This window comes from Lycorma delicatula, chromosome 1 (assembly GCF_047948215.1).
Source record: "Lycorma delicatula isolate Av1 chromosome 1, ASM4794821v1, whole genome shotgun sequence".
Classification (NCBI taxonomy): domain Eukaryota; kingdom Metazoa; phylum Arthropoda; class Insecta; order Hemiptera; family Fulgoridae; genus Lycorma; species Lycorma delicatula.
Genome location: NC_134455.1, coordinates 80,213,215 through 80,229,756, shown reverse-complemented (window position 1 = coordinate 80,229,756; position 16,542 = coordinate 80,213,215). Strand labels below are relative to the sequence as shown.

At 34.2% G+C, this 16,542-nt stretch overlaps 1 protein-coding gene across 3 annotated transcripts in view; it reads left to right on the top strand.

The window, feature by feature from the left end:
- LOC142319489 (ubiquitin carboxyl-terminal hydrolase 48-like) overlaps positions 1–16,542 on the top strand; it is a 417,524-nt gene that overhangs the window by 34,338 nt on the left and 366,644 nt on the right. For all 3 annotated transcript variants that reach the window (XM_075356825.1, XM_075356833.1, XM_075356843.1), the window contains exons 4-5: positions 7,188–7,303; positions 15,328–15,570. In XM_075356825.1, the coding sequence (XP_075212940.1) occupies positions 7,188–7,303; positions 15,328–15,570 (359 nt within the window). The remainder of the gene's footprint in view (positions 1–7,187; positions 7,304–15,327; positions 15,571–16,542) is intronic.

Genomic DNA, 16,542 nt, shown 5'->3' with positions numbered 1-16,542 from the left:
AGAGTTCGGTGAGAGATACAGATTGCAGATATGCAATTTAAAGGAAATTGATATTTTAACAGCAACAGCAAGAATGAGGGTAAGTAATGGTATCCTTGTAGTTGACACTTCCATTCAACTACAAGCTATCTTGTTGCTATCTTCATTCCGCGTGAAGATAGCAACACCACCACTCTCTACTGTCTACAAGACAGTAGAATCTCTCACAGCTATACCCTCTGAGTGTTACCGCATGTTGTAATAGATGTGTTTTTCGGAAGCACATTATTAATGGTTCATGTGTGCATATCAACACTCAAAATCTTCAATGCGGGACTGAAGACCTCTAACGTTCTACTGAATAATGCTCATAAAGGTAGTTAGATGTAGAAGTACAGATAAATATATGAAAAAATTAGTTACAGGTTACACTGGTTTTTCTTTTTCAAATATTTTGTTTTAAAATCTTTGATGCCCTTGGGTCAGGCAGTTCCTTTACCATATCCTCCAGTATGCGTGGTGTTGGAGAGGGAGATTTTGATAATGGGAAGTTGCAGATAACATCCCAGAGGAGATGGTTGTGTGGGCTCTCTTTACAGGCAGCTTATTTGGTGGCTTATCACCAGTTGTATTTACTCCTGTCCGCAAAGGTAAAATTTATGGACACAAACTTTCAGAGTGAGTCCACTAGTGTTAGTTTCATTAGCTGTAACTACTGACTTCTTATTCATCTTTGTTAACTCAGAAATAGTTGCAGTAAGTGAAGCAACCTGATCAGATGACATCTGAACAAGCTTTTTCAGCTCATTGCAGGTTTCACACTGTTGTTTGTCTGCATTTACAGGAGCTTTATTTGATGTCGCAGCAGCAAAAGAGACATCTGGTTTAATGAGGTTTTGAGAGTTAAGTGTCTTTTTTATATTCTGTTTAGGTGGCTGGAAAAGAAAGCTTTTGCTCGGTACAGATTTTTAGGATTGCCTTCTCTTCTTTAAAAACTGGACAATCTCAAGATCAAGTAGAATGTGTACCCCACCGTTAACACATCTCTCTTCCTCCTGGCAGTTAGTGTCGTTGTGACCTTCTTTGGCACATCGAGCGCAAATTGCAGTTATTGTACAAGACATTGTGGTATGGCCATATCCTTGACATTGGAAACGTCATCATGGGTGTGGATGAAAGGTCACACCCAAACCGACAGGTAACCCACTTTAATCTTCTCTGGTGGTATGGAAGATTAAAAGTTAATGTAAGAAAAGGTGTAGGTTCTTCCACTCCATTCTGTTGTCTCTTTATTCGTTTCACCTCCACAACTTCCTCGTTACGAAGTTCATCAGTTATTTCAATTACATCCATTCCTAGAAGGTCGCGGCAAAACATTTCTTCCTGGCTGGTATTTAGTGTCTTGTGGCATACTGCACTTATTGGCACCCATAGTGTTGTTTATGCCGCCAATATTGCTGAGATGTAAAAGAGAGTGATTTTGCTTATCATTAAAATTTTCTATCCGAATCATTCCATCTCGTAATTTTCTGATGTTCTTTGGAGAACCACTTGAACTGGTTACAACTCTGTTAATCAGTAAAGGCGAGGCCTTATTGAGGGAGTCACCCTCCTGATTATTACAAGGAACAACAGAATGAATAATTTTATGCTTTAGAATTTAATATATTCTGTTCTGCAGGTCTATTATCCTCGTCAGACAGCTGACCAAGGCCTTTTCACTAGACAAAAATTGGTGGTTTTTTCAGATGAACCACCAACCATCATTGATTGAATTTATTTGATTTATAATTATTTATTTCTTTGACTTGAAATTGTGGACCCACGAGTACAAGTGATATAACAGACCACTCCAGCAGAGTGCACATGTACTGGAGCTAGAGCTAAATACAATTGGGTTTGCCCAGTGCCCAGAAAGCATCGTTTCGAGTCTCATTACTACATAGAGCCATTCACCCATCAGCGCGATAGTACAGAAATGTCTAGGAAGATCCCCAAGAGATATTCCACTTCACTAGCTGACACCATACTCATCATACAAAGTATGGCATCCTCAGTGCCTATTCCGGGGTGAAACCCCTACTGGTTTTCCATTAACAACCGATGTGAGGCCAGCCTCTCAGTTACATGAAGATACAATACCTTCTCAAAGACCTTGCCGATAATCAGTAGCAACATCAGGGACTGATATGATGAACTAACCGTTGGATCCTTGTCGCCTCCCTTAAACAATTTTACAATCTTTTTCCTCCAGCACAATAAGAAGAACCTGCCAAACAATTTATTAAATACACAATTCTCTCATTAACTCCAACTGAGCGAACAAGGAGCTCAGCTCTCAGTCTATCAAAGCCAGGCATCTTACCTAGACTACATCTACCTAGACTGTACCTCAACTACAGATAGACTGATGCACCTCAGCTTCAGCAATCTCCACAGATAATGCATTTCCACAAAACAGAGCAACCTCACACCATCACCAGACAGAAAAGTGTCAAATAATCTGTGTAAAATTTTGAAGATATCTGAAACCATGCCCTGCTGGGTTGAGAGAACGGATAGAAGAATGTCCTTTCTACATTTATGTCCTAGAATCCTATACACAACTCCCCAGAGATCCTTGTTTCCCTAGTCATTCACAAAGGAATGCCACAAGTCCCTCTTGGCCGTTTGGCCTTTAGAAAATCTTGGTCAAGATTTTCGATTTCTGTATTCACCAGTAAGAACTGCCTGCTGCCCAGGATCATCTTTGCGTTGAGAGGCCCTCTGTAAATGACAGACAGCTTTTTTCATATTAAATAACTTTGTATTCTACCAAGGGACCAACCTCTCTTGACCAGAATTGCGGGGAATTGAATACTCAGTGGTATCCATAAAATCCACTGTTAATCTCTTTGCCAGGTCTTCAAGGTCAATTGTGTCCAGATCTAAAATTTCAGCTTGCTGACAAAAGATCTACAAACTTCTTCCAATCTGCATGCTTGTGGAGAAGCCGACCCCAGTGAACTGGAACATTACATCGGTAATGATCACACAAACCACCAATGATCTCATAAACAATTAACCGATGATCACTTGAGCAATCGTCAACCACTCTCCAGTTACAAACATAGCAGGAATATACCTTCCAACATTAACATTAATGTACGTTCCACCAAACTACTGATGCCCTTCCACCATTCCCACATAGGTGGGCAATTTGCCAGGTTTATTAAAAACCTGCAGACCATGTTGGGCTATAAAGCCCTCAACTGACTCACCACTAACATTGGTGAGACTGCTATGCCACAAATGTAACTTAGAACTGATGTATGTATCAATGAGGATTGAACTCAGACCAGAAAATCTGAGGGTCCCATCACATACTTGAGGTGACGATCAACAGGATCACAGTACTGAAAATATGAATTCGGAATATCCAAATGAATGAAGACATGATGCTCATTGGAGAGCTGTCTAAGGAAAACACAATCTAACTCCCTTCTGCATAGAACAATGGACATACTATTAGAACCATGAGAAAACCTTTTCCAACAAGAGAAACCTAGCAGATCACTAGAAACAATGTAGAGATGTTGCAATAAAACAACATCCAAATTCCCATGAAGAGCAACCTCACCAAGCTCTATCTGAACAATGTCTGCACCCTGTGTGTTCAACTGTTTGAAACTTACCATGTAAACCTATTGAATTACAGTACATGTTGATAGCTCTCTGATAACACAGACTCTTCTTGCTGTACTCATGAGTGCTTATGGCCCTTGTGAAAATGCTTGCAATTAATGCAAATAGAACCTTCAGATCTCTTAGGGCATCCCTCACGCTGATGCTTTTCATTTCCATAATGTACTTAGACTGCTGCCAATGACCATATTGGCTGCACTTGAAGCAGCGCCAGACATCTAAGTATTCTTTAATCCTGCGTGAAGCTAACCTCCCTTGTTACATGAAGCTATCAAGAATCTCAAGAGTAACCTGGAATATGTCATGATGAACCCTACCTCACGCCTATCTGATTTAAATAGCAACCGAAATCCGGCCTTGAAAGTGGCCTCATCCATCTGAGTATTCTGCTGCTTCAAATGAGTCAGCAGCTCATCTTCAGATAACCATCATATATGATAACTCTTGGGTGCCTCATCATTTTGAGGGCAACTCTCGTGTTGGATGTACCAACTTCTAGAGAGTCTGAAATAACCTTCGTAGACATCTACGACAACGACCAACCTTTTTCAGTCTCTTTTATATTCTGAATCCTCAGGTTCGGCTTATCACATAGGATGACTTGAAAATCATCTGCTTGCTAGTCTTTGCCAGAGCCCCTTCCTTTAAATTTATGAATAAGACCTTGGGTTGCCTATGAGATAAACTAGCCTCATGCTTTTCTTTAACTCCATCACTGACTGTGGCACCCAAGTAGAAACATTAACAACCTCCTTAACTACAGGAGGCTTAGTTACAACCATCTAAGCAGTCATGATCACTGGTTAGATGTTCAAGAGTTCCTTTAACTCTTTCTCAACTACCTCATGTAAGGACTTTTTACTGGTTCCACTGGAACCCTCTAACGCATAGTATGCCACTGAATAATGTTCATCAAAAGCTCTTAAAAGAGGACTGGAGCTCCCAGAACTCCCAGTAGTCCTCTGGAAATCTTTGATCACGTAGTCCTTATTCCCATGAGCAGGGACCCCTGACAGTGCAGCCCTCAGCCCCTCATCACCATTGAAAATTCACACTTTGTTCTGAGCGTTAGTCAGGATGTCATAATACTACAACCAAATTTCATCACCTGTCACAGTACTATTCACATAGGGAGAGTTCCCATTTTCATAATTTTTTAACATTTCACGACACCATGAAACATAACTGCCATCTGAACGTCAGTCATGTTATTATGAGTACAAAGCTTTCTAATTTGAAGGTGATCTCACAGAATAGCATGAACTTCTGGTGTATTAATGGCCAAGGACCCCTCTATTATCAAATAGAGGTGTCCTTGAAAATGCAGAAGGGTGTAACCTACCATCAGGTAGGTTACACCCTTCTGTATTTTTCATACTGCAGCAGTGTTTCCTTTTGTTACAGACAGACAGTCGACCTAACCTTGGAGTGTCCTTAAGGCCAAAATTTTCTCTTTCAAACTCGGTATCACCTAAATATTGTTGTACGATGAGGACAATCCTCTCCAAGCACAGGAGTCATTTTCTCTAAACACTGATCAACACTTAACCCACATGCAAAATTGCTTTGCATTCAGTTTTTTTACCATGATGATATTACTTTCTCTTTTCACTAACACAGTTAAAAAACAGATGACACTGAGACAGTGATTAGAGTGGCTACAGTACAGGTTGGGAGCTGTCTGAACATTTGCTGACTCGTAACAGCCATTGATTATTTGTTCCATCATTTTGCAAAACTTTCCTATAGCCCTTTATATATATATATATATATATTTTCTGGTAGTTCTGTAAAACTTTTTGAATTATTTATAGTGAATGTTTGTCTTTCATTATTTCTTATAACATTTCCTCGCGGATGTATTCTGGTAGTGTTGTAAATTTACCGAATGAACATGGAATATCGGAATAATCTATGTTACTGCTGGTCACCATATTGTTGTACCAAAAGATTTTATTTATATATATATAAATAAGAATCTCATTTTATCTTAAGTTTGTTGTAAAAAACTGCATTGAAATACATTGAATAAAAAGTATGATACACAAATATATCAATAACTCACATGTAACATGCTTCATGAAAAAAAAAATACTATAAAATTTATTCAGAATAACATAAGAGTATCAGTTACTGCCTCTCTAAAGGAACTATATAGAATCTAGGAAATGCTTTTAAGGCTTGAGATTAGTAAAGGGAAAATGCTGATATTCACCTTTCCATGGTAGTTAGGGACAAGATTGTATATATTAACAACTGCTAGTATCCCTGTATACCAGTGGCTAATGAACAAAGGGACTGAGTTACTACTGATATAAGAAGTCCTCTTCATTACCAGTGACAATGGCTTCCTCTGAGGGTATGTGAGTAGTAGGGGTACAGGACAGTATTGCCTTGGGGATGGGAAATTGCTTCCAGAAATAGAGGAATGTCTTCAGGAAGTTTACAGCATTAGACTACAGAAGGCAACTGAAAACCACTATATTAAAGATATAGTAATAATTCTCTGTTGACAATAATTTTAAGAAATCAATTTGTAAAACAGTTGTAGGAAGTATGTTATATAATGTAGATTAATATTGTTAAGGACTTTTTCTTGTGTAATTTCAATATGCTGAACTAGTGAACTTTAAGCAACTCCCTATGGCCCAATGAGATGAGGATATTATGCATGACATGTAAATGAGGTGAAGTCTTGTATAGACTCAAGCTGACTGTTCCTGAGACATGTGGTTTATTGAACCCCAGCCACCAAAGTACAATGTATTCACTGTTTAGTTTTGAAATCTATATAAAAGCAGTTAGCTTTTACTAGGATTTGAACCTCAGAACTTTCGATTCGAAAATCAACTGTTGAACAACTGATCTGAGATGACCAGTTAACCATTAGACAAGCTCGACGTTAAGGATTGGGGATGTTATCAAAATATTTAGTTGTAGTACAACAATAAATGTCAACATTGAAGTATGAAGAAGGTATTGAAAAGATGAATGAGAATATTGGGAATATTAGAGTAATAAAATAAAAAAAGAACTGCTGTAAGGTACAATGGGAGAATAGAATGCTGTGGTTCTCCAATCACAGTATTCCAATCTTACAGACTGACATGCTTCTACTGAGGATTGAAGAAATAATGAACGGGGTTAAAGAAGAAAGACCACCTATGTGGTAAGTACATGAAAGAAAAGGAAACTGGTTAGGACATGTGGTTAGAGGAAGTGGAATCCTGACAGCTGCACTGAAAGGGTCAGTAGAAGCAGAAAGGAAGCAAGGAAGAAGAAGGCTGAATGAAGTTAATTGATGAGGTGAAGATTGGAAATTACGAGATGGAGATAGCTTGGCACAGAAATGGATGGAGGCAACATTGGCTTAAGGGAGAATACCAGGTCAGTTACTGCAGATGTGACTGAATATATTATGATGTTAGTTAAAGAATTGCATATTAAAATAAATTTGTGTAATTCTGTAATAATTTGTAAAATTTTTTTGATTTTGTCTAATTTCATATTTTTTCTGATTTCAGGAGTTTTCAAAACTTTTTTTTTCGTTGTTGGAAGAAAGACTTAAGGAGCAGTCATTACCATATATTCGAAACATGATAGCAGATAACTTTCATGGAGAATATTCATATTTAACAAGGTACTTGTTATAATTTCCTATTTTAAATTTTACCAATAAGAATGGGTATTTTTTGCTGGGCAGCTTTATTTAATATGTTAGAATCTATTCATGAACAGAGTAGTTCAAGTTCAGGTAATGAAAAGAATTTAAAAAGTAGAAAATCCAAGATTTATTAATAGTCTTAATCAGTGATTCTCAACCTTTTAACTCCACGATTTCCAAAAAGTAAAAAAAAAATATAACGAGTATTTCATGATCTCCTCAATGCCAACCCAATGAAACCTAGTTCAAATTATATAGCTGCATTTATAGTGATGGGTATGACCATGCACGTATGTAGTGTACAAACATAAGCAATTTATTGGTTCCAACTTTATGTATACACATGTTCCATGTAATTTGATCCGCTTGCGTAATATTGGCTGCAAGAGCTCATGTTTGAATATGTGTATGATACATTTGAACACGTGTTCATCAGTATAAAAGAGGCATGAGGAATTGCAGAATGTCAGTTTAGGAATGCGGTGCATGCATCTGGTGCCTTTACTTACATTTTTAAAAGCAGAGTTTCATTGAAAATTATAATAATTGAGTTTCGGTTTTTAGTGTGCGATCAAATGCTGTAACTATTTTTTTTTTTCAATTAGATTCTTGTGCAAAATGGATAAATTTTTAAAAAATGAGGCATCTACATCCTGTGAATCTATTAGTAAAAAGATATGATTGTACAATGATAGTTATTTAAATTATGGTTTTATCTCATTGGATGGAAAGGTACAGGGTGTTGTTTGCTTTTAAAGTCATCTTTGATGAAAGCATGAAGCCATCAAATTAATTTGACACTTGGAAAATAACCATCTGCATCATAAAATCAAACGCTTGAAATTTTTTGAAAGAAAATGACATACTTTGAGAAATCAACAAGCTACTATTTGTAAATCAACCCTTAGTGATGAAAGTACACTTGAACAATCTTATCCTGTAGCATTAACAGAAGCTAATATTTCCAAACCCAATATAATCGCAGAAAACCTCATATTGCCTGCTGCAAGATCAGTGTTTTAATAAGAAGAAGCAAAAAATTGAAAAAAAATTGCCTTTTAATAACACAGTACTGTTTACTAAATTATATGATGAAATGGATGAAAATAAAAATTTCTTCTTTTCATACAGAAATAAGATGGTTATCCCAAGGGGAACTGTTAACCCAGTTGGAATTGTGAGAAGAATTAATAATATTTTTCCAAGATAAACAATTGCCATTCTTAATTTTTTACAGAATCATGAGTATATATTGCTGTTGGCTTATTTAGCTGATGTATTTTTGCATTTTTGAATGTAAATTTACTAGGGCGTGATAAAAACATTTTAATGACACAAAGTTCTTGTTTTCATTAAGAAGCTTGATATCTGGATTATTCGCCTTGAAAGAAAAAAAAAATTATGTTTCTACTCATTCCTGATTATATTGAGAAAAATTTATATGAAGAAGACTGTATTATTCACCACAGTTTGGGTAGCATGAAGATGCATTTGCATGAGCAAAAAATTCAGTTTGCAGAGTATTTCTTGAAAAATAAAAATATTTCTTGAAGAGTGGGTACTGAATTCAGTTAGTGAAAACATTTGTTGCAGCTGCTAAGTTACCAGTTGAGATTCATGACCAACTCATCGAAATGTCTGCCAATAAAACATTGTAACTACAATTCAAATCAGAAGATTTAGTTGCGTTTTGGGTTGTTCATTTAAGTGAGTATGGAAATTAGTCACAGAACCATTCAAAATATTCATCCCTTTCGCCATGTCATATCTGTGAAAACTGTTTTTTCGTCTACGATTGTGCTAAAAATTAAATACAGGAATCGTCTTTTATTACTCAAAAACAATTTGCTTTTGTGTGTTTCTAACATAGATTCACGTATGGAGAAATTTTTATATGAAAAACTAACACAATCATCTCATTAATTTACTTTCTTTACATCTGTACTTATAAATGTAAGTAAAATGTTTATAATAAATGATTTAGTTCCCCAATTAGTGATTTCATTATTGTTTACATGTAAAGTTGTAGGCTAATTTTGTGACTCCCCCTTTCATATCACTGTGGCCCCCGGGTTGAGAAATGCTGCTTTAAATGTTGAGACTTGATGAGAGAATAAACATTATTGTTTATTCTCTGCTTTTTTTGTTATTAAAAAAATCCTCTGAATATTGTTTCTAAGAAAACTTTTATGATCAAATTGTCCAGTAAGTTTGCATTTATTATCTGGAGCATTTGTTGTGTGATGAATGCACCACTCAATAGTTTTGTAAAAAATATCCAGTATAATAGTCCTGTGTTAAAAATTACTTCATTCTTAATTTACTTCATAAGAAGTAAATTTAAGACTAATCATTTAATTAATGATCATGAGGTTTACTTGTAATCACTCAAGTGCACTTGTGTGTGCATACTTGATATTTCATTTTCATTAGTGACTTTTTATTTAAATATTCATATAGAAAGCATTATCTCATAAAAATTTCAAGAATTTATTAAAATTTCTTTTTATTTGATAATATTTTTATGTACTTAGTTAAAACTCTGTATTCTAATCATAGTATTCTGATGAACTTGTAACATATTCACTGCCCTGTGTTTATTAATTTTGTAACGTTCTTATGGTTTTCTTCTGTTCTTATGGTTGTTTTTTTTTTTTTTTTTGTCTTCAGTCATTTGACTGGTTTGATGCAGCTCTCCAAGATTCCCTATCTAGTGCTAGTCGTTTCATTTCAGTATACCCTCTACATCCTACATCCCCAACAATTTGTTTTACATACTCCAAACGTGGCCTGCCTACACAATTTTTCCCTTCTACCTGTCCTTCCAATATTAAAGCGACTATTCCAGGATGCCTTAATATGTGGCCTATAAGTCTGTCTCTTCTTTTAACTATATTTTTCCAAATGCTTCTTTCTTCATCTATTTGCCGCAATACCTCTTCATTTGTCACTTTATCCACCCATCTGATTTTTAACATTCTCCTATAGCACCACATTTCAAAAGCTTCTAATCTTTTCTTCTCAGATACTCCGATTGTCCAAGTTTCACTTCCATATAAAGCGACACTCCAAACATACACTTTCAAAAATCTTTTCCTGACATTTAAATTAATTTTTGATGTAAACAAATTATATTTCTTACTGAAGGCTCGTTTAGCTTGTGCTATTCGGCATTTTATATCGCTCCTGCTTCGTCCATCTTTAGTAATTTTACTTCCCAAATAACAAAATTCTTCTACCTCCATAATCTTTTCTCCTCCTATTTTCACATTCAGCGGTCTATCTTTGTTATTTCTACTACATTTCATTACTTTTGTTTTGTTCTTGTTTATTTTCATGCGATAGTTCTTGCGTAGGACTTCATCTATGCCGTTCATTGTTTCTTCTAAATCCTTTTTACTCTCGGCTAGAATTACTATATCATCAGCAAATCGTAGCATCTTTATCTTTTCACCTTGTACTGTTACTCCGAATCTAAATCGTTCTTTAACATCATTAACTGCTAGTTCCATGTAAAGATTAAAAAGTAACGGAGATAGGGAACATCCTTGTCGGACTCCCTTTCTTATTAGGGCTTCTTTCTTATGTTCTTCAATTGTTATTGTTGCTGTTTGGTTCCTGTACATGTTAGCAATTGTTCTTCTATCTCTGTATTTGAACCCTAATTTTTTTAAAATCCTGAACATTTTATTCCAGTCTACGTTATCGAAAGCCTTTTCTAGGTCTATAAACGCCAAGTATGTTGGTTTGTTTTTCTTTAATCTTCCTTCTACTATTAATCTGAGGCCTAAAATTGCTTCCCTTGTCCCTATACTTTTCCTGAAACCAAATTGGTCTTCTCCTAACACTTCTTCCACTCTCCTCTCAATTCTTCTGTATAAAATTCTAGTTAAGATTTTTGATGCATGACTAGTTAAACTAATTGTTCTGTATTCTTCACATTTATCTGCCCCTGCTTTCTTTGGTATCATAACTATAACACTTTTTTTGAAGTCTGATGGGAATTCCCCATTTTCATAAATATTACACACCAGTTTGTATAATCTATCAATCGCTTCCTCACCTGCACTGCGCAGTAATTCGACAGGTATTCCGTCTATTCCAGGAGCCTTTCTGCCATTTAAATCTTTTAATGCTCTCTTAAATTCAGATCTCAGTATTGTTTCTCCCATTTCATCCTCCTCAACTTCCTCTTCTTCCTCTATAACACCATTTTCTAATTCATTTCCTCCGTATAACTCTTCAATATATTCCACCCATCTATCGACTTTACCTTTCGTATTATATATTGGTGTACCATCTTTGTTTAACACATTATTAGATTTTAATTTATGTACCCCAAAATTTTCCTTAACTTTCCTGTATGCTCCGTCTATTTTACCAATGTTCATTTCTCTTTCCACTTCTGAACACTTTTCTTTAATCCACTCTTCTTTCGCCAGTTTGCACTTCCTGTTTATAGCATTTCTTAATTTCCGATAGTTCCTTTTACTTTCTTCATCACTAGCATTCTTATATTTTCTACGTTCATCCATCAGCTGCAATATATCGTCTGAAACCCAAGGTTTTCTACCGGTTCTCTTTATTCCACCTAAGTTTGCTTCTGCTGATTTAAGAATTTCCTTTTTAACATTCTCCCATTCTTCTTCTACATTTTCTACCTTATCTTTTTTATTCAGACCTCTTGCGATGTCCTCCTCAAAAATCTTCTTTACCTCCTCTTCCTCAAGCTTCTCTAAATTCCACCGATTCATCTGACACCTTTTCTTCAGGTTTTTAAACCCCAATCTACATTTCATTATCACCAAATTATGGTCGCTATCAATGTCTGCTCCAGGGTAAGTTTTGCAGTCAACGAGTTGATTTCTAAATCTTTGCTTAACCATGATATAATCTATCTGATACCTTCCAGTATCGCCTGGCTTTTTCCAAGTGTATATTCTTCTATTATGATTTTTAAATTGGGTGTTGGCAATTACTAAATTATACTTCGTGCAAAATTCTATAAGTCGGTCCCCTCTTTCATTCCTTTTGCCCAGCCCGTATTCACCCACTATATTTCCTTCCTTGCCTTTTCCAATGCTTGCATTCCAATCTCCAACTATTATTAAATTTTCATCTCCTTTTACGTGTTTATGGTTGTTAAAACGCTTTAATTGTTAAAGTATATTAATGGTTTTGATTTGAAGTATACTGAAATACGGTAAAGCAGCAGCATGGGCATAGTCAGGTGCATAAGTCTGCTATCTTGTGATGTTTGACTGTGTTGTCAGTATAGCATTATTTTTACTAAATTATAATATCAAATAATAGGATTTATTATTGCTTTTACTGTAATATTATTACTTTCTATTTGCATATACAGGTTTATCATGAAATTCTCCCGGGACTTTCATAACCTGTTCTACTCGTGAAATAATGGAAAAGTTAACATAAACATATGTCCTAAAATGCATCTTTGTGAGTTACAGTTAGTGAATGATTTCGCTTGAATTTTAGCTACCCTGGTGAAATTAAGTAATACTGAAATTTTTAAGATATTAATTAGAGGGCAGAATTAGTGATATCTTATATTTTTGGCCTAAAAATTGAATAAAATTGGCCCCAAAACTGTATCTGGAGTAGTTTTTGAGAAATCTGGGATGAAAACCCCAGTAAATTGGGATAAAAAACCCTTTTTTTAAAATGAAATAAAAAATTGACAAAACAGTTGTAGGACTTTCCTGTCACGTGGTATTTTTCTGATGCACGGCTTAACACACATACAACTAATTTACCATTTTATGTAAATATACTATTATTTTGTTTATTTAATTCAATGATTCTAACTAAAGCATGCATGCATACCGTTTTTCATTCATGTGGGCTATGGTGGTACTAGCGATCACTTTAAATATTTTTTTATACTTGAAATATTATTCATTTATTTAATTCTACCGTTCACATGTGACGTCACAACATAGCAGACGACTACAACAGCTATGCATCAGTGCTACACTAGTGCTCCTTGTGGAGAGAGGGAGTACTATACCCCTTAGCCACTAGTTTGTTTATAGCATTTTTTGAGGAGGGGATGTGATTTTGCCAAAAATGTTTTTTTGCAAATATTATTTTTTAATTAACAAATGACCCTAAGCAAAATAAGACCTTAAATTAGGTGAAATCTCGAGATGATGAACTTGTTATTCAGCCTCACCCCCTTGACCTTTTAAGTTGAAAATTTATTGGCATCAATGTCCCATATATAGAAGTAATTTGACCAAGTCAAAATTGGTCCAGTAGCTGCTGAGATATAAGGAGTGTAATACTGAACACATACACGTACATATAAACATCTGGAAAATTTCCATCTGGTTTTTTGGGTTCCTCTGTGCGGTATATGTTGTGAAAACCGCATATATCCATGTAGTTATGTATAGTTACCCTTTTACTGAAGGTGATTTTTAATCAAGTTTACAGATATATGTTCAACAACAATCTTTAAATTAATTATGTAATTATATGCCATTTCATAGTATGGTAGGCTGAATAAGATAAAAAATGGTGTAGAAACAAGTAATTAAGTATTACCTCAATTAATTGTAGTTACGTATAAATTGAACGCTAATTTATAGTAAAATAGAATTTCAAAAAACCTTTGTTGAATTTTAACATGTTTAACTTCTTTGAGGCAGAAAACCACAAATAATATTTTCACAGAAATAGAATAAGCAAATATGAATAAATTTAACAGACTACTGCATTCCTCTGATTTAGTGAATATTAATGCCCCTATTTGAGTTAAACATCTTCATTTTGATGTATGCAGAAGGAATATTGAGATAAACAAAAACTGAATTGTGCTGACTTAGTGACAATGAGTATAATAATACAGTGAACAGAGCTGATGACCCAGCAGCTTCTCTGGTAGCATAACAGTAAATATGTTAAAAAGAATTTGATGTTATAAAGCAGGAAGGAAAGAATTTGATTATTTCTTGTAGGATATAATTTATTTGTTTGTAAAGTGTCAAATATTGATATGTGTTTTAGTTGATAGTTTTTAAACTTAAAATAAAATGTGATATAAAAATTTTCTGTCATGAATATATGTTTATTTGATTCTAACTCGCTGGGTTAGCCTAGTGATACTGCAAAAACTCATCATTACAAAATCAGTTGACTTTCAAACTCGAGAGTTCTAAGGTTTGAGTTCTTATAAAGGTAGTTTCTTTTATAGTTCTGGCGATATCTGTTTTAGAATGGACATATTTGGACTTCTTCTATTATGGTAGCCAATTTTTGCCTTAATGCTTCTGGAGTATCATCAGAAATGATTATTTCATTATGTGCCAGTTGAAAAAGGCGTGCTTAAATTTTTATGTAGCAAAATGAAACTTCAGTATTTTAAATTTTTTGTGATCAAAAATATTTAATTTTATTTTTTTTCCATCAAAAATTGGATTACTACTTTTACTTCATACTCGGCTGGATCATGAATTTTGACAGGATCATATAGCACTAAAATGGATGAATCTATCAACAATCAACAAAATTACTAAAATACTGTTACTAACAGTTGACTATTGATTTGAAATAACTCAGCTACGTAAGCGCCACCTGTTTACTTTTCATTTATAGGTGCCAAATTCAAAGTCGACCTTACTTTAAAAACACACCTCAAATAATAAAGTTGAAACCTCTGTGTCAGTCTTTCTTTATGCCATCAGTTGTAATCTAAATTCCCAGGCAGAATGATATTATGCTCTCAGGTATTGTTAATAGAATGTTATTAATAAAGTACATATCAATTAGGGTCGAATTATGAGAAGAAATGGTTGTGGATTGATTTTAGAAGGAGGATTTAGAAAAGATAGTGTAAGTGGCAGAGATAATAAGATTTAACTGTTGACAGAATTAAAGTTAAAGATTTTTTCTTCTGTTTTAAAGATTTTTTTTTAATGTTGTGTTACAATATCATCTCGGTTTTCATTTACTTTCTTATGTTATTAAATTTTCAGATGCTCAACGTGTAAAACTGAATCTGTGAACCCTTCAGGATTTTATGAATTGGTGCTGAATATATCTGGACATAAAACTTTAGATGAGTGCCTGTCTGATTTCTTAGCTGAGGAAAAGTTAGAAGATGCCAATAAATATAGCTGTGCAATTTGTGGAGATAAGCAAGAGGCTGTTCGTTTTATTAGATTACAGACTTTGCCTCCAACACTTAATTTACAGCTTATAAGATTTGTCTATGATAGGTATATATGTTAATAATATTTATGTGAGTTATGTATGATATCTACCTACAGGGCGTTGGTGGTAGTAGTAGAATTTGGTGTTATATGTTAGTGTTACTATCATCAGTATACACTTTTTGGTATTTTGAAAGACGTTTTGCAGATCACTTAGTTCAGATAGCTAGTGTGGCTTGTTTTCCCTTGCTCATTTAGCAGCCATTGACTGCTTTAAAGCATACTAGTTATAATTATTGCTGTGGATTGCTAACAGAGCCAACTACTGTAGAAGCTTTATTTATATTTTATTCTTATAATTAAAATATTGAATTTACATATTTTTAATTTTTTTTAAATATTTTAAAATTAAAGTTATATATTATTATCTCTGATTTAGTTACAAATTAAAATAGAAATTAAACTGATTTAGAAAATACTAAAATGTTAAGAATATTAATTTTTAATTTTTCTTTAAATTTCAACAATTTAACCTTTTAATATTAGTGACTTTTTTTTATAAATATGGAGGCCTACAGCAAATACTGCCTGTGTGAAAAAATCCATTAAGAAGAAATACAAAAGGTTCCAAACCAGCATCTTAAAAAAATAAGAAACAAAATGTAGAGAAATAATATATACAACTAATTACTCTTATTCTGTAAGAATAATTAAAACCTAAGAGCATTTTAGTTGTTGAACTCTGCTGTTTTCATAGTTTATATGAAGGCATTCAACTAAGTAATTAGCAGTAAGCAGTAGGCAATAACAGGATGCAATGACAACCACTGAAACTGATTTAGGTCTTATAATATATGAGAATCTTTGTCCAATAAAGTATGGTATGAATTTGAAAAAATACATACCATACAAAACCCGTTGTGTTTTTTTACTATTTCAGATGGCTGATATGTTATTTAAGGATCTTTCCAAAAAATCTGTTTGAAGAAGCTGAGATGATCTCTGTGAAAATACCCTGTATAAAAAAATAATAAGTAA